The following is a 22,909-nucleotide window of genomic DNA, read 5'->3' as shown; positions in this document are numbered from 1 at the left end:
TGTTTAGTAATTTTTCGTTATGATAAATTCGCCGCCATTAGGTGAAAATTAACCTGCAGCAAAAAATTCCCAGTATATCATATTTATCGATACAAATCATGGGGCATGTCTTGTGAAATTTTGTTGAATATTGGAGTAGTCCAAAAAAGAACTCATTCAATGAAAAGAGGAATAGACGACACTGATAAAAGTGTTCATTCATTTATGAATAACAAAAACAACCAAGTGCAGTAAAAACATTTTTTTATTCAAGTCTTTTTTGTTTCAAAGTTTGAAAGTTTGTTTGCTTATAACGTGGAAGCTAGATTGTTACTGTGTAAGTAAGTAGTAATATCGTAGTATCTCCACAGAAATTAAGTGTGTCAGGTAGGGACCCCCTAGGGGAGCCCCCCCAGACAACTACCGACCATCCTGGCCGTTCACACAGAGCGGGGCATCAATTCCAAAACGTCAAGTCTCCAATCGGGCAAGATACACTGAAATCAAGCTACATCAGGACAACAAAATGTGACTCGAGTAGAATGGGCAAGTGTTTTCTGTAACTATTTATACTAATGGAAAATAACAGTTAATATACTTTTAATAATATATAAGGAAAACAGTACTTGCTATACAATTCTAAGGGACTTCTTGAAATTGTATATAAAACGAAATAACCTCATATATCGATTTGTGAGGTACATTATTGAAATTCCAATTCTTTACTTAATATTAAATGGGATTATCAATATAAATTAAACACCCCTTGTGAGTAAATAATACACTTAAAAATGTAGCAAAAAAACTATTCCAGTCTGGTGGATTATTAGTACTCACAATAACAGATGTTCAGCAGGTTAGTCAGTTGTTCAACAAGCATAACAGAAAGAAATAGAGTCTGGACATCAACCAGGAGAGGAAGGATGAGGATTAATTAGTGAAGATGGCGATAAAACAGGAAAGAAGGGGAGATAATTAGGAAAGGGGAAACAATTCAGAAAAGGGGAGATTAATCAGAAAAGATGAAAGGACAGATTCGGCAGGAGAGAAATCAGGAAAAAAGGGAATCCAGATCGGGTAGGAGGGGGAAAAAATGCAGAAAAGAAGGCGAGATAAATCAAGATGGGAAATTATTCCAGAAATCAGGATAAAAGTGCATATACAGTTAAACTACATAATAATAGGTATAACAATGTAGTCAGAAAAGTTACTCGATATCAATTCAGTCAACAATGCAGAAAAACGGCAATAAAAGAAATGAGGGGGAGGGAACATTCCTAAAAAGGTGTTCTACAACCTCGGCATTATATGACCTTGTTAAATTGATCCAAGGTTATATCTTAGTACTGTAAAAATTGTGTCAAATTGAGGTATTTTGACCAACCAGACACTATCTTGCAATCCTCAGTCTATTGTCCTGTTTGGAGGTACTTTTGAAAGTCTATGGGACTACATACTTATTTGATTTGCTGTTTCTGTCCTGTATGTAGTGTTACACGAAAGTGTCCCAATTCGTATAATTATGCTCGTGTCAAGGAGTTACCATAGGTTAATCCAAGGGAAGTAACTCTACAAGGTATGTTACAGCCTGTTCATGGTCATCAACACAATCAAAAGCTGTTTCATAAAAAAAATTGCAAGCTATAATCTTCTTGCTTAAAATAGAAGCAGAATATGTAAATAATATACTACAATGTCAAAACTGAATTGGAGCAGATATAAGGTAGTAGCAATTTTTTTATATGTGGGGAATAAATATTCCTGTATTGTAACGAGTATATATTTTCGGTTAAATATGAATAGCATAATTTATTGCCATGAAAAACCAGCAAATTTAATATGAGGTAACAGAGTAAAAACCTGACAACTGAGGCGTGTAACAACAGGATTTTTTGAGAGTTTGACAACTACAGAGGATTATAATGACCCGGTTTTTAGAGTTTGAGAAGTATTGAGGATTGTAAGATGTCTGGGAGGATCAGGACGTTGAAGGGGGAGTGTCCTAGGGAGGCTGTGTTACCAGTGGGAGGAGCTTCAGTGGTTGTCATGACGATTCAGTCCAGAACTTACAGAGGACAACAAGAGATAATCAAACAAAACAATAACAATGGATTTCTTATAGGAGAGGCCTAATCGTCACCAGATCCTACTGAAGCTACCCCCATGGGGGCTACACCACTCCGGCAGTACGGGGGCCTACCTAGGGGTAAGTCACATTTTGTTGCAGTAAATCTTACAGACCACAGGTGTGGAGGATTTACCTGGCCTTAATTCATTCACCCCTGAAATTTCATAATGAACTATTCCAACCTTTGAATTGGAAGAGTTTAATGTGTCTTCAGGGGTGAATGAGTTAGTTCATGGTTCATAATCAATGAAGGACTGTTCGTAAACATGAGATGCTCAGTTTTCTGTTCTCAGTTAAATTATTAATATTTGTCTGATGAAACGATTCCACCATGCCACTGATGAACCGATTCCACCATGCCACTGATGAACCGATTCCACCATGCCACTTAGTACTTTACGAAGTTTCTTTCCACATGTGTAAAATTTCAGCACATGTATACAGTGTGCATATCATATCATAGAACGTGTACATGCATTCAAATAATGCTAAAATAACATTGATTCGATCTTCTTTGATTTAGAAACGCTACAGAATCCTAAAGAGAATGTCAAGGACATCATTTTTGAATCGTATTAAGTGGAGAAACAGTACCAAGTGACAACGCAGAGAACAACATCTGCTACTTCTAGTAAATTAGTGACGAACATTTTTTTTCAAAATTCAACTTTAAGGCAGAAACATCTTGCTCAATTTTCCGAAAATATGTATTGTGGTTAGCAAAACATTTAGTCCTTTGTACTAACCATTCATTGTCCAGACACGATGGTGTTGTGTCATCGAGATTAAATGTCAAGTCCAGTTTGTTTTAATGTCTATTTCGGGAATACCACCAAGCTAGGATTTTATTTCTTGCACTGGTCATCACTGACCATCCAGACCACTCACTGACCATCCAGACCATCCACTGGTCATCACTGACCATCCAGACCACCCACTGGTCGTCCCTTGACAGGTCAACTTCAGGAGTGTGGTCTTTTTTCTTGATGTGATTATACATCACATGTTGTCATAGGTCATAGGAATTCTTCATGCAAAATTCAACCAAGCAGAACACAGTTTTGATACAAAAGAAAAAAATCTTCTTTCTTTTCAACATGCTGATCGACAATTTTACATTCTACAGTTAAGTAAGAAAATAATCTTTGAAAATGATCAAACAGATATTGCTTTTTGTTTAGTTTCAATTTAAGTTTGGTTTCTGCTCAGTTCAATTCTACATTCGTAAGAATTCCTGACAAGTTATTTTCACATTTTTTCCATAAAACAATTCAATTAGAACACCAAATATGTGGTCATGGTAACCATGTCGACAGTTCCTGTGACCTTGACAGTCCTGACAAAGTCACAGAACACCAGCAGCCTTGATAGGAGTACTATCACACGAATGTATCTCCTCAGAGGGAGGGCGGGGCCTCATCCTAATATACATCATCAACTTATCATACGTATTATTTTTGCTCATCACTATGGGAACACAACGACAAACACAAGACCAGCACAGATTGCTCACATCTAAAGTAATAAAATGATTGAACTCTTTATAATATAAAACATTGTAAAACTATATGTGTTAAAAAGCATCAAACAGTCCATGTCAAAGTCTACTTACTCAGCAAATTACATTATGCTATTCCGTCTTTGCGTATTGCAGAGTTATCTTCTCTTGTGAGCACGTATTGATTGTTACGTCATTGATTTGTGTGAGAAAATTATGTTATTTTCTCAAAAATTGATGACGTTACTCTCACAAACAAATGACGTAACAATCAAAACCTGCTCACAAGAGAAGATAACTCTGCGATACGCAAAGACGGAATATAATGAGGGGATGAATATTCATCACTGATATAGTCATGTTTAGTTATCAGTATATGAATTTTTTCCTCAAAAGCTAATATTGATCTCGATTTATTTGAACAGTTCTATTGAATTCTATTCTTTTACAACAGGGCTGATCATCTATTCTGCATCATATTCTATGGCATTTTAACTGGTTTCATATCAAGCTCGACCGCAAATTTACAATCAATTAGACTGCAAACTTAAAATATTACACATCCTAATGGTTGCGCTATCGCTTACAACATCAACAAATTAAAAAACAAAATAATAATCTGGACATCAATTAAAAATTTAAAAAAGATGTACTACATCAGCACGTAAAAACGACATGGACAATACTTGGTTTAACTCATTCACCCCTGAAGACACATTTGAACTCTTCCAGTACAACGGTTGGAATAGTTCATTATGAAATTTCTGGGGTGAATTAGTTAAGGGGAGGTAACTACGGAAGGCTGCTGGTGCTCTTAGTGTCTACTGCATCTGGTGGCGGTCACTGGAGTCCCCTGCTGGTGCAGAGTAACTCCTGGCTTCCCCGGCGGGTAGGGGCATGCTCCGCACCTCCATGTTGGGTGGGGGGAAGTTCATGTTGTCTCCTGTGGGTGGCGGATAGTTCCAACCACTGCTGGTATTTGGAGCGTTTGGTCCCCAAATGTCAGCCATGGAGTTGAATGGGTTGAATGTTCCCACATTTTCCTGCAAAGAAAAAGGGAATGTTAATGTCGAAACCATATTAGTTCATTACATATGCTACTGAACTCTCTATTACTTCAGTTCCTCAAATAAAATTGAACAATCAAATTCAGATCTCAGATCTAAAAGATATTTAAAAAAAAATTGAGAGTGCCATCTCATTAGCATTAATTAAGACTGGAGTAGTTTTTTTTTTAATTTCTCGATTCATGAAGATTTCCTGTACTATTCCATAATGTACAGATTTTTTTTATAACTATTCAAGTAAAACTTAAGGTTCCCAACTATTAGGGGTCACCTTGTAGAGTCAAACTTATGAGCAAGTTTTTGTGTTTGGGTCCTAGTACATTTAAACTAACCAGCAAGCCGTTAGGGGTTAGCTGGTACAGTATAACTTACGGGTGAACCGTTAGGAGTTGGAGAGTGGTTCGCATCGTTGCCACTGAAGCTCTCGGTTGTCATGGTATCGGTGGAGGTGGAGACGGGCGTGTTGCCGCCCCAGCCGGAGGTGAAGGACATCAGGGAGTTCCAGCCAGAGTTAGCACTGTTTGTCAGAGTGCTCCACAGACCTCCACTCTGTCAACATAGAACAGAATAATAATATATCGTAAATCTCATACGTGTCCATCTCCTGATAAAGTGTAAGGTCACATAGGCATTTTGAAAACACAAGCAAACCTGTTCATGAAACGACCTTCATTAAGAGGCCACCTATGATATAAAGACTACTTTTAATGTTCCCCATCGTAGCAATTCCATTGTGAAATAAACCGGTAATATAAAACCACTTTTCCACTTCCCAAGGTGGTCTCATTTACAACATTTATTGTAGATTGTTTCTTATGATTATTTTTATTTATTGACTTGCTACCTGCATTTCATCTGTAAGGAGGGAAGAGAGGTTCTGTGCAAGTAACTGGTATTCAGCAGTTCAAAACTATTCATGTTATATATAAACAGGTCATTGGGGAAGCATTCCTTCTCGTCATTGTGTTATTCAGTAAAACAGCCATGTCATATCTTTGTGTATGAACCAATGTAATGACCTCTTGCAATGTCATATAATTATGTCACAGTTTCAGAATATGACTTTACAAAAGATATAGAGCTAAGATTACTGAGTGATAGACTTCAAGAATGACAAGGTAAAAAGTGTTTTTTTTTTTAAATAATCACAAAAAATCTTGATCAAGTGATAAAAGATAATCTTAAATTTGCTTGCAATTCATATGAGATTGATGAAACCACTTGCTTTGGCTTGCTAAAATGATAAATTAAAAAAACATTATTCATGTAAGATCATATACATGTGAAAATTTACTCGGGAATATTATTTAGATGTTATTGAGTACGTACAGAGGAGGTTGGTGGAGAATCGGTGGTAGTAGACCATTGGTTTCTGTTGTCCATTGATTGGTATTCCGAGTCCCACAGGCTCTCACTCCTTACGGCGGGGTAGTCAAAGCCGGGCCATTCTTGTCCTACAGTCAACATAGGGCTTATTTAGTACAGAACGAAGCCAGATCTACACTTTGGACTGTGTACTGCCTCTAACTAATTCACTTCCTAAAAGTTTTGACAAGTTCTTGTTCATTGCAGACCAATTTTACATTTGAAGAATCAATACAAATAATTGTGAACAAGATATTTATAAAATCAATATCCCCTACTTCGCCAAATGCTTGTTCAAAAATTTGTTTCATTTATTTTTTTCTTTCTTTACACAGTTGGTTCAAAATCAATTCTCATCTCTAGGAGGTAATCTGAATCTCAATGTGTAGTTTTTGGTTATACATGCACATATAATGTTCAAACATACACAACTGGAGGTTAGTGTTCCATTGTTCGACAAGGGTAACACTATACATTATAAGTACAGCAACACTTTGTGGCAGGGGATAACATCTGTCTCAGAACACAGAACACCTGTCGCAGAACACAGAACATCTGTCTCAGAACACCGAACACCTGTCTCAGAACACAGAACATGTCTCAGAACCCAGACCACCTGTCTCAGAACCCAGAACATCTGTCTCAGAACACAGAACACCTGTCTCAGAGCACAGAACATCTGTCTCAGAACACAGAACACCTGTCTCAGAGCACAGAACATCTGTCTCAGAACACAGAACACCTGTCGCAGAACACAGAACATCTGTCTCAGAACACCGAACACCTGTCTCAGAACACAGAACATGTCCCAGAACACAGAACACCTGTCTCAGAACACAGAACATCTGTTGATCCCTGTGTAATCGACTAACATGTTAGACATTTACCCTTCATGAATCTGATCTGGTGCTCCTTGACGCGGCGACGTCTGTCGGCCATCAGCTTCTGCATCATGGTCTGGGGCTGGTCGAATCCAGGTGCGGTGGTGCTGCTGGCAATAGACGTAGGCGTGGTAGGCGTTGTGGGGCTGATGCCTCCGCTTGTGGTACCAGTGGGACTATAGTTGTACAGGGGCGTGTCCGGGAATACTGTGATCAATACAGATATAAAATTGATAACAAACTGTGGGTCTTTTTTTCTTCAAAATAAACATATCATCTAGTACAAAAATACATAGTCCCTAAACTGTAAGCAACCATATAAGTAACAGCGCTTGTAACCACAGATCATACTTACCCTCTTGACTAATTTGAGCAGAAATTGGGAAGAGCTAAATTGCCTTTGCCTCTAAATGGTGAGTCATGTCTTAGGGGAGGCAAAAGAGGAATGAACTAACAACTCATATTTATCCTGTGGTAAGCCCAGGGGGACAACACATAATTTCTGACTCAAAGCGTGTGTTTAGGTTTTGATACTACAGTACAATGAAATAGCTTTTGTTGGCATTTCTACGAAACTGCATAAGATATGGGTGGGCTTATTACCAGGCATTGGCTTATAGCCAGATACGTATGGTACATATATATGTACTTGTGTTTCAAAAAGGGTCTGTCCTGTTAAATGGAAGGAGATTCGGGGGGAGCATTTACCTGTGTTTCCAAATGGAGTGTCCTGTTGAGCGAACGGGTCAGATCCGGATTCTGGTAAACCCGAGGTCAGGCGGTTCTCCTGGATTGTCTGTAGACCAAAACTGTTGTTGCTGCAAAACAAAATAGACAATGTTACTGAGTATTATTGGACAAAGTTACTTGGTACACCAAATATCACTGGAGGAACAAGTTAGTTCACTAGGGCCATTAGGTTCCTCAGTTCACTAGGGCCATTAGCTTCCTCAGTTCACTAGGGCCATTAGGTTCCTTAGTTCACTAGGGCCATTAGCTTCCTCAGTTCACTTAAGGCCATTAGGTTCCTCAGTTCACTAGGGCCATTAGGTTCCTCAGTTCACTAGGACCATTAGCTTCCTCAGTTCACTAGGGCCATTAGCTTCCTCAGTTCACTAGGGCCATTAGCTTCCTCAGTATTGAAGAACTAGCTTAGCATCAAGGACAAAGCAAGATTAAAGGAAACAATTTCATTTCAAATAACGAAACAAGTTCACTAGATATCGAGAAATAGGTTGACTTGGAATAAGCTCACACAGTATTTGAGGAACATATATACAGAATAAAGTTTACTGTGTGTAATGTTACTTATTCCATTGGATATGAAGAACAAGTCTACTTTGTAGGGAGAAACAAGTTCACTAAACAATATCGTTAAATAAGTAACAAAGTTCAACCAATACCAGGTATACAGGAACAAGTTCACTCAGCATAAGATAGGGGAGAGAGTAGCACTACAGACATTTTTTGACCATTGAAGATGAACACTAGGTATGCTTTACTGAATCTTTCCACTTACACAGCATCTGGTGTAGATGGTGGGCTGTTTTTCCAAACGTTACTACGGGACTTGCCAGCTCCAACAGGGGCAGATTTCGCCTTTGTACCAATAGCTGCTGTAACAAAGCATTCAGAAACTTCATAACTATAATTAGTTAATGAGAAAGAACAGAAAAAAATACAATCGCCGACTAAATCCTGAAAATGACACATTTTAAAGAAAGGAATAATCAGGCTAGACATATGAACTGTCATCATTTCCATTTCCTAGATGACAAGGATTCATGAATGGATTTTTTAGCAAGTGTCTGAAATTTGTCCATTCCATAATTTATCATATCCCATAAATTTTACACATCATATTGAAGAATTGAGGTTAAAACTTTGTCAGTGCTAAAATTCCATTTACACTGAACAAACTTATCAATTTCAAAATTACTTCATCACTCCATACTTTTGTGGCAAGATTCTAGATCTTGTGGTTAATTATTGGGATTAAATCCTGAGGGGAAAATGAGTTTGCCCATTACCTGGCAGTACAATGTCACCACAGAAGGGCACAAAGCCTGGGGGGAAGCGCTTTTCATTGGCCTTTGGTTTGGTCTGTCCGTTACCCTCGGAGCTGTTGTTGCTGACGATACTGCTATAGCTACTGGAGCGACTGCTGCTTGTCAAACCGTCCGGAGAGAAGCTGAAGCCATTTGTTGTTGGTGTTTTCTGTTTCTGGGCGAAATTTTCAGTCTGGATGGAGAGCTCACTCAGGTCTTCTGCAAAGGGAGGTTACTCACTCATCAACACGTGCATCAACAACACAAGTGTTTAAATTAAAGAACTTGGACAGCTTCATTCTCTGTACTTTTCTATCTTTTTTTCAAGTAATTCTTTTAATTTTTGATAATTTGTGAAAATTCAGGTTAAATTGATTTGTCACAGTGAAAAGAATGATTTCAAGTTTGCCAAACTGTAAATGTCACTTTCTTTTTGGAATTATTCTTTAAATGACTGACAAAGAGAATAAATGAAACAATAGCAGTAAAAACTGTGTCGGAATAAATATTCTCTAGTGTTTTGACTGTTGAATTAAAGCAAAAAGATACATGTACATTGTATGTAAATCTTTAAGTATGGCGATTTATAATAGAGTGTTGATAAACATCCAGACTTTTACAGAAACAGTAGAATGGAAGCCAGTAACCATTCAGTCACACCGCTATAACCCTGCAAAACAGAAAGTGTCGCTACAAATTTATACAGCTACACTGTATCTAGCACTACTAGGCAAGGTTGGGGAAAATGCAAAGGTAATAGCAGCAAAACATGCAAAATTTGCAATACAGGTTTTATGAAGCACATGATACACATTCTATGGCAAGGCATGTGGTCAGTCACATGACAACTCATGCAGAAAGTCACATGACCACAGCTAGCTTCATGCTTTCATGCCATTTCAGTTTTGAATATGTATGTCTACCATCTGATTTCTAGGACTCTGTTTTCATAAAAACATATCAGATTCTATGCTGAGATCTTTTCCTAGTTTATATGAGAATTTATTTTTTAACTTTTAAGATATGTCCGTGTTTAGCGGAGATTTCTATCAGAGTACCATATCAATATAAGCATTTACTTTGCGAGTCTATCACAAGACCTTTCTACTTAGAATAATAGGTTGAAATGTTTTCACGATTACACGACAAAGACTAGGTTCTAACCTAAGTGACACGTTCAAGTCATATTTCAATATTTATAAAAAATGTATGACAATCAATATTACAACTAACATGCACTATAATCTCGTTAACAAGCCTGATTTGAACACTGAGTACTGAATCAACTGTGACATGTAAACACTGTAGAGTTGTTACTATCGAGATAAAGAAAGTTCACGAGTAAAGGTCGAAAACAGAGTCTGTAGTTGCCTTGATTTCAAGTTTAGGTAGTATGTACCATCGGCTTGGTCAATAAATTTTCTGTTTTTAAAGAGAGCACAGAATTGTATTTTAGTATTTCTGTTAGCTACAGAGTATAGTATGAGGAAAATGGACAGTGTGTGAAATAAATGGTAGCTCCAGTAACCAAATTGAATACTGTTACAGGTCAATGTAGTCAGACTGTATATCGGTGATTTCTTTACCCAAATTGAACAACAGCTGACGTCTTCTTAAAAATGGATAACATACAATATTGGAAAGATATTCCTTTTACTTTTCTTCATTTTGGGAAAATAAAGCTTTTTTTTTTTGCTACAGAAAGCAGCCTATTTTTGGCTGTAAAACAAGACAAAAATAAAAAATATCTCAGTACAGAAAATTTCACTCCTTTCTTAATTAATGAAAATATACAAAATGGTCAATGGGGCTAACACTTACAAGTTCGCACACTATGGTAATGCCCTACATTTTGAGTAATGATCCCATATAAATATTTTCTGGTTAAATGTGTCTACCAGTATATATATGTACCCAGAAATACCACACATACCCGACGTTGACGAGAATTCAAATCTAGGAAAGCTGCTGAAATGGTAGCCTGCAAAACACAACAAAACTACTAGCTAATCTACTGTTCTACCGTTTACCGGAAATCTGGGACAGTTGTTTGAAAAAACAAATCCATTGTCTTCCGAGAGAGAGAGAGACAGAGAGAGGGAGCAATGCTAAGGCCGAGAAGTTAGTTTCCATCACCTGTCTGTATATCTACTGTATGGCGTTTACTCTGCACCACCCTATCTAACAGATATTTAGCGAACCTAGCTCTATCACCTGGCTTTCATGCTGTGTGTCTGGTACAAGATATCAAGCATTGATATATTTCCCTACACAAAGAATCACACATTTTTTTTTATTAATTTATAATTGAAGGTAACCTATTTACCAATAAAACAGTTAACACTGATGTTTTTTGCTTCTTCAATAATAAAAGTGCACCTGTTTATTCTATAATTTAACAATGATGTGCAAATGACAGGTTTTCAGTTATTGTTTTCAAGATCAGAGTTTTTCAGCAAAAGTGTGATTTCATCAGGAACAACATAATAAATATCAGAAGCAGAAGCAGCAAAGTGTGTGTGAGCTGCGGTGCTGTACAGCTAGGCGGCTTGTACCAGGCAATGCAGTCTGGCCGTGTTAGGTGCCAGAAAAGCTTGTCAGAGAACATGACTGACCAGGTCTTGGGCCCGGACTAGGTGTGTCCCAGTTAGGCGTGCTGTCACTTTCCTCGCTTGAGTCCAGTCCCGGCCAGGACGAAAGGAGCAACCCTAGACAAACACAACAACATCCACACTCAGGCTGGTGGACATGCATCCCATACTGTCACTCAACCATGTAACGCCTTGATACCACCCCAGTCAGGTCAGGTCAGGTCTCCATGCCATCCTAACCATGCCAGACAATGACACCAAATCATGTCTTGGTTTGGTGCCATCCCAGGTATGTCAGGTATTGATGCCATCCTAGCCAGGTCATGCCTTTATACCACCTCAGTTCTGTCAGACTCTGATGGCACCCTGATGACGTCAGGTTTTGATGCCCCCCCCCCCCCCCTCCCCCCAATCCTGTCAGGTTTTGATGCCAACTCAATGGCATCTGTTTGTGATGCCACTTCTTGATACTACTAAGTTCTTACTTTATTGTTAACAAGATATTAAATCATCAGCTGATGTTACATGTCAACTTGCTAACAACACTTATCAAACAGTGTTCATTTAGTAAGAGACTGTCACTGCTGGTCATTTTTATTTTGTCCAAGACCTGGTGTTTGTTCACAGTTGTATGGTCAGAGAATGTCCTTACTGGTCAATTTTGTTTGGTCAGTGAATGTCCTTACTGGTCAATCTTGTTTGGTCAGAAAATGTCCTTACTGGTCAATTTTGTTAGGTAAAAAAATGTCCTTACTGGTCACTGTTGTATGGTTTGAGAATGTTGCTGTTTGTCAATGTCGACACTGGACGCTCATATTACCCATTTTAAGTTTTAACCATTTCATGCAGACTTCATGTGGTATACAAATAAACAAAGCCCCCGACACTTCTTTGTTGTGTAAACTTATTTTCAATGACAGCAAGGGTCAATAGAATTTTAATACATAAGTAGAGGTAATTGGAGTTAGGGATTTTTTTCTATATGCGTTTCAGGTATACCTACCCTAGATATTTCCCTGCTGACCTTAGAAATTGAATCACCTACTTGTATCTAAGATTAATTTATAAGCCAAGCAAGGCTCACAGCCACTCATTAAAATGTACTTTCTTCTTGTTCTGGGAGTCTGACCCTATTCTTCACAAATTAACAGGCATTACAATGTGTGGAAATGTATTGTAAAATTTGATATACCGGTAAAGCATAATATTGATCCATGAAAATGACAAATTAAAATTAAAATGACTTATTTGCCTACAGACCAACCCTATTTTTTTTCATGGATGTTACCTGAATCACACATCTTATTTTTTGGGCCTTATATGTCTGGAGCAGAAGTTTGAAATTTGATAAAGAAAAATCCGAAAATCTCAAACATTGAGGAAAAAGAAACTTTGATATAATGTCAATCATTTCAATTGAGGAAAGTGGTAATTCCAAAAATAATATTCTAATAAAAACTTTTGGAATACATAACTTAAGCAGAATGAAAAACAACTTGTCATAAATTTGACTTAATTTTGGGGGAAAATTTCTCTTTAAATATTGCTTCAAATTGTCTGAAACTGAGAGATATTTGAATTAGCGCTTGACTTTTATCACAAATCAACCCATTCAACCCTCAAATCACATTTGAACCTATCAAATCAAAGACTGGGCAAGTCCAGTTTAAATATGTAGGGGTGAATGAGTTAACACTAACTCACAAAATCAAAGTGACTAATGTGACTTAACACACAAAGAAATAAATAGAGTCAGGATTTTTCTTTCTCTCAGAAAAAACTCAAAGCTCCAGATTTACAAGGTTCTTATGCAACAGACCACTTAACTTAAACGTAACTGTGCCCTGAAGATGGCCTCCCTTTGGCCGAAACACGTCAGCACGTAGGATGTAAATCAAACATTACATTTTGTACCGGATTCAGTGGTGTTGTTGCTCATCATTTCTACTTTCATTAACAAACCACTTAATGTTTTTATTTTTATTACAAGTTACATGAATAATTCGCAGAAAAGATAAATGTCGTATATTATTTGCTTTGTTATATATGTATACTGCATGGAAGCCTTACAAGCACTGTACATGATCAATGGTTAGAGGAGACTATGATAGGCCAAGAAAATGTGTATCTCTTTGCCTGCTGTCAACAGCAAATCCTGAACACCTTTCCTTAGCTCGCTGTCAGTGGTAACTCCTATCTCTCAAAGAAACTGAAATTACTTACATTTTCTAAAAGTAAACCCCATTCCTCACTACCCACAATTCCCCTGCCTTGTTTCTGGTATACAGAAGTCATGTAACACAAGTTATATTATCACAGTTTTAGTTGGTGCATTTTATAAAATTTTGAAAGTTGCACAGAAAATTATAATGCACATATCCTTCATTACATTAACTGACCATGGAAACTTTCAAGGATGATTTTAAATTAAAAGAAACTGAGATAGATCTTAATATAGCTGAATTTGAAAAAGAAAATTTCTTAAAATAAATAATCTTTTCAGTAAAACCACCTGTCATCAATCAACAGCCTACTCAGCAGGCAAAGAGATATATTTACGTGGATCGTAACATTCCAGGCTAATAAATCACATGACAATACAAACATGACCGGTCCGTCCAAAAACACAAAACATAATTATGTTTAAGCCTTTCCATATAGCTGAACTGGAGTTGAAATTCCCCCTTGTCATATATTTCTACTCTACGTTCTGAAGGAACCATTCTTCTAACCAAACATCGATATTAGCAACAGACAACACAACATTTATTATTATATCGAGCCAAAACTGTTAAAAGCGCTATGCTATTAATCTACCATTAATGCATTGGCGGTAATAATTCGGTGACGTTCTCCTATAAATCACGAAACATGTCAGATTCATTACGAACAAAATCTCATGCATCGTCAAATTAAAAACAGAATTCATTTGTTTTAACAAATAATTCAAAACAGGATATGGAAGAACTTAAAGAGACACGATACAGTGGTGAAAGATGCATTCAATATCTCAACATTCAGGCAATCCATTTTTATACTATAACAAATACTAGGCGACATGCAGTGGAAATTAAGGTGACGGCTGGTTTTAAATTGCAAGAAATACAGGAAAATATCAAAAATACAGCATTGTAGAGGTGTAATTATTACCTAATTACAAGTGTATAACGAAATCATTGACCAAAAAAATAAAACTAAGACTATATCACTCTAATCTACAATTTGCATTTCACATTAAGGACTGTGATTCAGTTGCATTACTTGGGGATTGAGCAAAAATTAAAGTTTAGTTTTTTTTAATAGGATGGGTATGTGGGACAAAAATTCTGATTGGTTGGTTTGAAAAAAAAGAAAATCGCAAACAGATTCAACTCTTGAAAAATCCACTAATACAGCACAGGATGTATGTGATATCATCAAATGTCTAAAACAGAGTAAACTAAAGTAGTGGGGACAGAATTTTTTGTGCAATAAATGCTAAATTTGTCTTACCTTTAGCTTGGGCTTTGGACTTTCCAGGTTTTCTGTTGCTATCGGAGGAGCTGCTTCCATTTTTAAGCTTGTCTGCTTTGTTTTCCAAGTTGTATGGTAGGTCGTAGGTACTGCACAAGCACAAGACTTACAATTAAACGTGAAAATCTAAGAGATATTTGTACAAAGTCACAGTGGCCGTTTTAGGTACGGTTACATGGTACACATGGGGTAACAGTTAAAACTATCAGGCATTAGGTAAAACCTATACCTTGTACATGTATCTAATATCACTGGACATTTTACATACATTTTCACTATTTTGGAGGGGGACTACCGATTGTGGACCCTGAAATTGAGCATTTTCAACCAGAGAATTTGCTAAACTATTCCTATTTTCTAAGGTCTGATGGTTTCATCTGAAGGAACAGCTACAAAGATGCTATTTATAGGTGTTATTTTTCCCTAGGGTGTATATACACAGATTTTATTTCTGAGCACGCATAATCTCCCCCATGGAAATTTCAAAAAGTTGGCAAGTATGATTCGAAGCCAAAAGAATTGAAGAAATTGGCATGAAGGATAAGACTTTTGATAATGGTACCTGCGTATGCGGTAGGTAGTAACCACTGTCACATTTAATCTCAATAATCATTGGAAAAAATTGTCCAACAGAATTAAGATGTGGGCGTTTCATCTGCATTCTTGTTGATAACATATTTTTTCTTTAACCCCCCCCCCCCCCCCCCCCCAACTAAAAACGAGTTTGTTAAACATACATATAACCCTACTCCTGCTTTGATGAAAATGGAGCAGTTTAATTAAAGAAATTCAGTAAAACACAAAGTCTAACCTAAGAAGTTAACTCATTCACCCTTGAAGACACATTTGAATTCTTCCAATCAATGGTTGGAATAGTTCATTATGAAATTTCAGGGGTAAATGAGTTAATGAGATTAAAAATAAATGTTATCTGCATTTAAGGTATTTATATAGTACATGTACTCCTAAAAATAAACTTGCACATATAATTCAATGACTGTTGGAGACTTCTAATGATAGAAAGTCAAACAGAGACATTGTAATAGGACGGACAGATGGAAAGGTAAACACTAAATGGGGCATATGAAAAAACATATGAAAGTTGTACTTACTCTGGCATGAGAATATTGCCACCATAGGCGTCCTTAGAGCTGACCTTGATCCTTTTGTGGGCCTTGGATTTGGACGTCAATTCAAATTCGTCGTCATCATAGGTATCGTCATAGTGACCGATCATTTTTACAGTCCGGGCTTTAGACTTAGTCTTACGTGGTTTGGATGGTGGGGGCTCCGGAGTGGAATCTCTAGCACTTGAGCTCTGTAAAGAAAAAGAAAACACTCATTGTACCATACAAACATTTCAGCTCTCCAAAGAAAAGGAAAAGACCTTCAGTATCATACCAAACACAGCTCTGTAAAGAAAAAGAAAATACTCTTTGTACCATACAAACATTTCAGCTCTCCAAAGAAAAGGAAAAGACCTTCAGTATCATACCAAACACAGCTCTGTAAAGAAAAAGAAAATACTCTTTGTACCATACAAACATTTCAGCTCTCCAAAGAAAAGGAAAAGACCTTCAGTATCATACCAAACACAGCTCTGTAAAGAAAAAGAAAATACTCTTTGTACCATACAAACATTTCAGCTCTCCAAAGAAAAGGAAAAGACCTTCAGTATCATACCAAACACAGCTCTGTAAAGAAAAAGAAAATACTCTTTGTACCATACAAACATTTCAGCTCTCCAAAGAAAAGGAAAAGACCTTCAGTATCATACCAAACACAGCTCTGTAAAGAAAAAGAAAATACTCTTTGTACCATACAAACATTTCAGCTCTCCAAAGAAAAGGAAAAGACCTTCAGTATCATACCAAACACAGCTCTGTAAAGAAAAAGAAAATACTCTTTGTACCATACAAACATTTCAGCTCTCCAAAGAAAAGGAAAAGACCTTCAGTATCATACCAAACACAGCTCTGTAAAGAAAAAGAAAATACTCTTTGTACCATACAAACATTTCAGCTCTCCAAAGAAAAGGAAAAGACCTTCAGAATCATACCAAACACAGCCCTGTAAAGAAAAAGAAAATACTCTTTGTACCATACAAACATTTCAGCTCTCCAAAGAAAAGGAAAAGACCTTCATAATCATTCCAAACACATCTATGTATAGAAAAGTTATCTCAAGGATCTCCGTACCACTGTCCAAAAAGTTATCTCAAGGATCTCCGTACCACTGTACAAAAAGTTATCTCAAGGATCTCCGTACCACTGTACAAAAAGTTATCTCAAGGATCTCCGTACCACTCTCCAAAAAGTTATCTCAAGGATCTCCGTACCGCTGTCCAAAAATTTATCTCAAGGATCTCCGTACCACTGTACAAAAAGTTATCTCAAGGATCTCCGTACCACTGTACAAAAAGTTATCTCAAGGATCTCCGTACCACTCTCCAAAAAGTTATCTCAAGGATCTCCGTACCACTGTCCAAAAATTTATCTCAAGGATCTCCGTACCACTGTCCAAAACTGTATCTGTGCATTGGAAAGTTTTTCCGGCATGAATACAGCTTTGATAAAGGATTTTTGAATAGAAAAGTATACCTTGAGGGACTTTTATGAAAAATAAATGAAAAAGATCAAATAAACAAAATATATTCGACAAGTGTTTTGAGTGTAAAAAGCCTTTGTGGCTTGACCAGGATTCGAACCCTGGACCTCATATTGTTATACTCTATACAACTACGCTCCCTGATCAACTGAAGTGAACTGGCCCAATTCACTACAGTAATATCCAAAATGAAACTAAGGGGGAGATACTCTATATACGAAAAATTCCCCTTTAGTAAGTTACTGACCTTCTCGTCACCATCTCCCACTGACGACTCTGTCGTAGTCGAGGATGTCTCGTCTTTGTCATCGGAGATGTTCCTCACGTATCTGTTGACGGGGATCGCATCTCGTTCTGAACGTTTCATTCTTTTCTTGCCTTTATTCTTACCTGTTACAAACCAACAAATTCAGTGAAGTTTTATAAATTACTGACACAAAAGGTTTTGCAAAGGAAGACACATGTTTTCATTAATCGTAACTTTCATCCTATTTTTTAAATTTAAATTTTACAAAAGCAGACCTTCTAGCCTCCCTTCATAAACCACAATAGTGAGAAACAGATGAAAGATAAGGACAAAAGTTTAGTACAGGATGGAAAATATATCAGAACTTTTTTAATAAATTGGAAATCTTGATAATCTGAGGCGAAAAAATAAATTTAAGAGACTATTGTATACAGGGATTTATTGCCACAGTTTGACTCAGTAATGAGGCTGAATTTAACATTACAGTGAATATTAGTAATCAAAAGGATATATATAGTAATTACATGTGAAGGGCGACATTAACACTGGGGGAGTATGAATTTCAACAACAAAGGGTCAAAGTTTCCCAGTATACAGTATTTCTGATTTAGTTTTACCGACATTTTTGCAAACGACCTGTTATCTGGTCAGACATTTACATATTTCATTCAGAATTGATGTTACAGTCAAAGGTAGCCACGATTACTAATATGATCCTGAAAATATTAATACAAATTATGACTGGTGAATTATTCATCAACTATTTCACCATTTTATTTACCAATTCCAATCGATTGTACCCTGAAGATCAATTTACTGATTAAATTCACATATATATGCTTCAGATTTATAGATTGGGAGACATTTGTCAGACACTAACCGTCTATGGTCGGCTGAGAAATGCTGACCAAATCGTCCGGTAAGGTGATCTCGTCTAGTGTATCTGTCGTTGAGCTTGAGCGTGACTTGCCATATCTGTCCTGTTTGTCCAGTAGGGACATACGGACAGACTCGGGTAATTTCTTGTTGTTGTCCTGGTTTGGTGCCTCTTTGTTTCCCCCGCGTGACGGGAGACAATGATTCTCTGTGTTTAGGTGGAGGTCGTGTTGACGTCTAGCTGCCTTTGATTTTTTCGTCTTCTGTGCGGGTATGGATTTCTCAGATATAATGGATTCTGGTTTCAGAGAAGATTTCTCCTTCTCCTGGCCAGGTTTATAACTATTACATAAAGACTGTGTAGATTCAGCACAGTCTTGCGGCTCCACTTTCGGTCGAGCGGGAGCCCGCGAGGGTTTAGGGGAGAAAAAGTTCTTTGCGATACTGAGGAGGGTAGAATAGAACGGCGGAGTTTTTGAATTGTGTTCTACGTGACCATTGGCTAATTCTAGCATGGGCTTCGTACTAGGCGAGCTGCGCCCATCGGACAGCTGGGAAAGTTTTACCGGGGCGCAGCTATTGATACCTGCTACTTGCTTGAGATCAAATACTTTACTCTTATCAAAGGTCTGAGTGGAATTGCTGATTTTAATCTTCCTACGGATTATATCAGACACAAATATTCTATCTGCTTCGAAGTAAGCTGCCACTAAAATACAGCAAAGCAGGAAACCCATGGCACATACTATAGAGTAGTAGAGCACGGGCTCCCAATTAGGCCGAGGCAGGGCGGAGGAGCACTTGGATAGAGTGTGAGGTGGGACTGTTGCCTGAAGGGTGTAGTTAGCCGGTGCCCCCAGGCTTGTGTATACTGTTAGCGTCCGACGTATCCTCGACATCGTAAAGTCGGGGGTGAACCTGCAAATACAAATACTTGGGGTTATTGTATGATCCCATTTAAAACTGCAGCTAGACAGTGACAGGATTATCTACTGAGCTTATACATTGTGCTGTTGTTTCTATATCACATTATATAAACTGATACACGAATTGCTAAATGTTTGTAATATTTGCAACTAGATAATTGTGGCCTAGTTTTGGTCTATTTTCCTGTGTATAGGAAAGCTAAAGACATAGTAGTAGCGCTACTGCTATGCATAGTCTTCTCAGCATTTTGATATGAAGAAGTGTCCTGCATAAGGGCACACCTACTTAACAAACTCTACATGTTTCTTGTGCTCCAGAAGCTAACTTTAGCTTAGTTGACTCAAAACATCTACGTTTACCTTTATTTTATGAAAGATAAAGCTGAAATTGAATTTAGAATTATATTGCAAATTATATTTTCTCGTTTGATTGGCGCAAGTCCAGAAACATTTATGTAACTATAAACATGCTAAACTTAGTTTTCTCATATTTTAACTCAAAATGGTCTAAAACCAAATGTCAGCTACACACTTCTACTTTCTGTTTTAGAAAATGAGAAATATTGCTTTCTTGTGTTTTTTTTCTCTTTTCTGTAACATTAAATGTTGCACATAACAGTTGTTAGCGGTAGTTGAGGAAAGATAACCTCCCTTTTGTTTAAGATAAAATATTCTCCCCATTTAGGAGTTATTTCCCCTCTCCCACTTACACAACTTGCATGTTTACTATGGCCACTTTCGGTCATTGCGATCCATTCAGTTGAACCGGTTAGACCAGAGTTGTTAATTTATGAAATAAGGTCAGACCTAGTAATCTGATGCTGCTTTCAGGCGAGTCTTGACAAAGCCTTGCAAGGCCTGCATAAACATTTGCAGGTCCGCCAGGATTTATATCTGAAAATGTTACATTTGAAAACAGACAAACCGATTGAACCGGATATGCAAAAGGGCCTATTTCATTTCCCTAAAATCTCACCTTTTTGACAGTATTTTCTTACTTTATTTAATAAGGTAAATAGCTTTCAGAAAAATTGTATTGTACATTTCGCAGATTTTAAAAACTTACGCTATATCTATTTTCCGGCTGGTATTGGGGAGCATATGGAAGCCATCGCAATCGAGGACTCTAAAACCGTAACCTTCGCATGACGCTCCATTAATGCTGTAACCATGTACATAAAACGGAAGCTCTCCTGTGTTCTTCAAAGTAAAGGATCTTCTAACGGTAAAATTGGGCGCCATGCTTTTTGTGTGCTTCTTTTCTGTAGGGCAGAGACAGAAAAAATGACATTTGGAAATAATACTACAAGACTGTACTATCTATAGAGGCCCAAGTGGCCTGTATCAACTTTTAATTGACCTGTATATCAGGAATATTTTTACAAAGATCAGTCAAAATTAATAAGACCTACTTTGACTTGATTTGAAAACAAATAAAATTAGAAACTTTAAGATTACCTTGTATTCTGTTAAAATTCAGGCAGACATAATTGAATTTTTCTAATTTTCACATGAAAAAAATCAGTTCAATTTTTTCTAATTTCTACATGAACATTTTTTCTAAATTTACATGAAATACCATACTTACTATCACAATTTTTTAGGTGTTTTTCTGTCATATCAAACTGTAGGGGGATGCCGGAGCCAGGCTTTTTATTGCTGAGTTTCATTTCCCCTCGACCGCCCTGTCCTTGAATTACTAAAGCATCTAAGATAGTCAGGTTGTTCCTGATGAGTATTAGAGATGTTCGGGAAATATCATCCTTTGGGTGGAATCCAACTCGAACTTTGATTTTTACATCGGGACCTAAAACAGCTGTGATACTTTCTGGATGAGGTTTAACCCCAAATTTTTCCTCTACATTTTTTCTGAATTTAGGTACCACATTCTTTGGATTTGTCTGAAAATCAACAACAACAAATTTTTATGTCTTGACACCAGATCAAAATAACTTCAAGACATATATATGTATTCCTTGATTGATTGTTAATATAAAATAAAATTTCCCAAATAATATATGATCTGTATGTTTTAGAGTGTTTCAGTTTTTATCGCTCTGAAAATTTAGGGTTGGTCGGTCTGTGAAAGGTTTCTTTATATGCTCCAAACTGTCATTAACCCTTGTCACAATTGAATTGATGCTTTCAAGATCCTTAAATATTGGAAATTTCCTGTTGGTTAATCATATAAATACTCCTATATTTTTCAAAATTTGGAGTCTGCAGGAAAACATGACGGGCATTACGAGATTTATTTGTGTTTCTTGTCTTTGCGTTATGGATTTCTGTTTGAAGTCATAATCAAAATGCCACGTAAAAGATGTAAACGCGACGGAGCGCACAGTACTTACGTGGTATCTCTCCAAATCAGGAAGAGTAAAAATATCTACGTCCTCTGTCTCTACGTAGTCAGTGATTTCTGAGGATATTCTAAAAACAGAAAAAGAAAAAAAGGTTGACTTTATGACATGACAATCAATACGAGTACTACCTAACCTCCTATTACATATTGTACATATTAACTTTACAATAAAGGGGAAGATCAATAAGGGGGAACATTTTCCAAGTTAAACGTTACCTAGTTCAGTGTATACAGTACTATGTACCAATAATTATTAGGACCAGGGCCCGTATTCATGAAACCGTTCTCATGCTCAAGCCTAAATTCTTAATCGTGTTGTAACTTAATAAATAGATCTTGTTTTCTCAATGATTTGGAAACATTTTGAAGAGACTTGAAGCTAAATACTGTTTCAATGTTTACATTTGACATTTTGATCGTTGGAAATGATTTAAGCGAGTTACAAGAAAGTTGGTTTAAGCACAGAATCCATGCTTGAGCATGAGAACGGTTTCATGAATACGGGCCCTGGGCTCACACCTTGTTTGCGCACACGACTTTTAATGTCTTTTTTTTGGAGAACTTATCAAGAACTAATTTACTTTATTAAATCATTCCACTTTGGTGGCACTGGGCAACCTTTCAGAGAGAAGAAATTTGACACAGTGAAAATAACGTGGTTTATTGTACCTCCAATTCATCATATCCAGCAAAGTTTGAGCGTTCGGATACAAAGCTAGAGGAATCATCTGTATTAGCACTGGCGACGTGCCTGGATTCTCCACGATAAAGTCTGCCGTCTGTCAAAACGAAACCACACAAAACTGAATAATGATATACCG

General features: G+C 37.1%; 1 protein-coding gene across 4 annotated transcripts in view; it reads right to left on the bottom strand.

Moving 5' to 3' along the window:
• Positions 1-3,854: 3,854 nt before the first annotated feature.
• Positions 3,855-22,909, bottom strand: part of LOC110440321 (transmembrane protein 131-like) — a 68,989-nt gene continuing 49,934 nt past the window's right edge. The window contains exons 23-38 of one of the 4 annotated variants that reach the window (XM_021483309.1): positions 22,758-22,867; positions 22,078-22,156; positions 21,315-21,627; positions 20,793-20,988; positions 18,805-19,718; positions 17,925-18,067; positions 16,183-16,388; positions 15,050-15,159; positions 11,582-11,674; positions 8,949-9,185; positions 8,438-8,534; positions 7,627-7,736; positions 6,925-7,125; positions 6,002-6,126; positions 5,045-5,221; positions 3,855-4,648 (exon numbers count right to left, since the gene is read on the bottom strand). In XM_021483309.1, coding sequence (XP_021338984.1) covers positions 4,427-4,648; positions 5,045-5,221; positions 6,002-6,126; positions 6,925-7,125; positions 7,627-7,736; positions 8,438-8,534; positions 8,949-9,185; positions 11,582-11,674; positions 15,050-15,159; positions 16,183-16,388; positions 17,925-18,067; positions 18,805-19,718; positions 20,793-20,988; positions 21,315-21,627; positions 22,078-22,156; positions 22,758-22,867 — 3,333 coding nt within the window. In that variant the 3' untranslated portion in view covers positions 3,855-4,426. Of the gene's footprint in view, positions 4,649-5,044; positions 5,222-6,001; positions 6,127-6,924; positions 7,126-7,626; positions 7,737-8,437; positions 8,535-8,948; positions 9,186-10,899; positions 10,948-11,581; positions 11,675-15,049; positions 15,160-16,182; positions 16,389-17,924; positions 18,068-18,804; positions 19,719-20,792; positions 20,989-21,314; positions 21,628-22,077; positions 22,157-22,757; positions 22,868-22,909 lie in introns of all 4 variants that reach the window. The other 3 variants (XM_021483310.1, XM_021483311.1, XM_021483312.1) reach the window with 3 other exon arrangements.

This window comes from Mizuhopecten yessoensis, unplaced genomic scaffold (assembly GCF_002113885.1).
Source record: "Mizuhopecten yessoensis strain PY_sf001 unplaced genomic scaffold, ASM211388v2 scaffold11179, whole genome shotgun sequence".
NCBI lineage: Eukaryota > Metazoa > Mollusca > Bivalvia > Pectinida > Pectinidae > Mizuhopecten > Mizuhopecten yessoensis.
The sequence above is the reverse complement of the archived record's forward strand: the minus strand, read 5'-3'. Positions and strand labels throughout refer to the sequence as shown.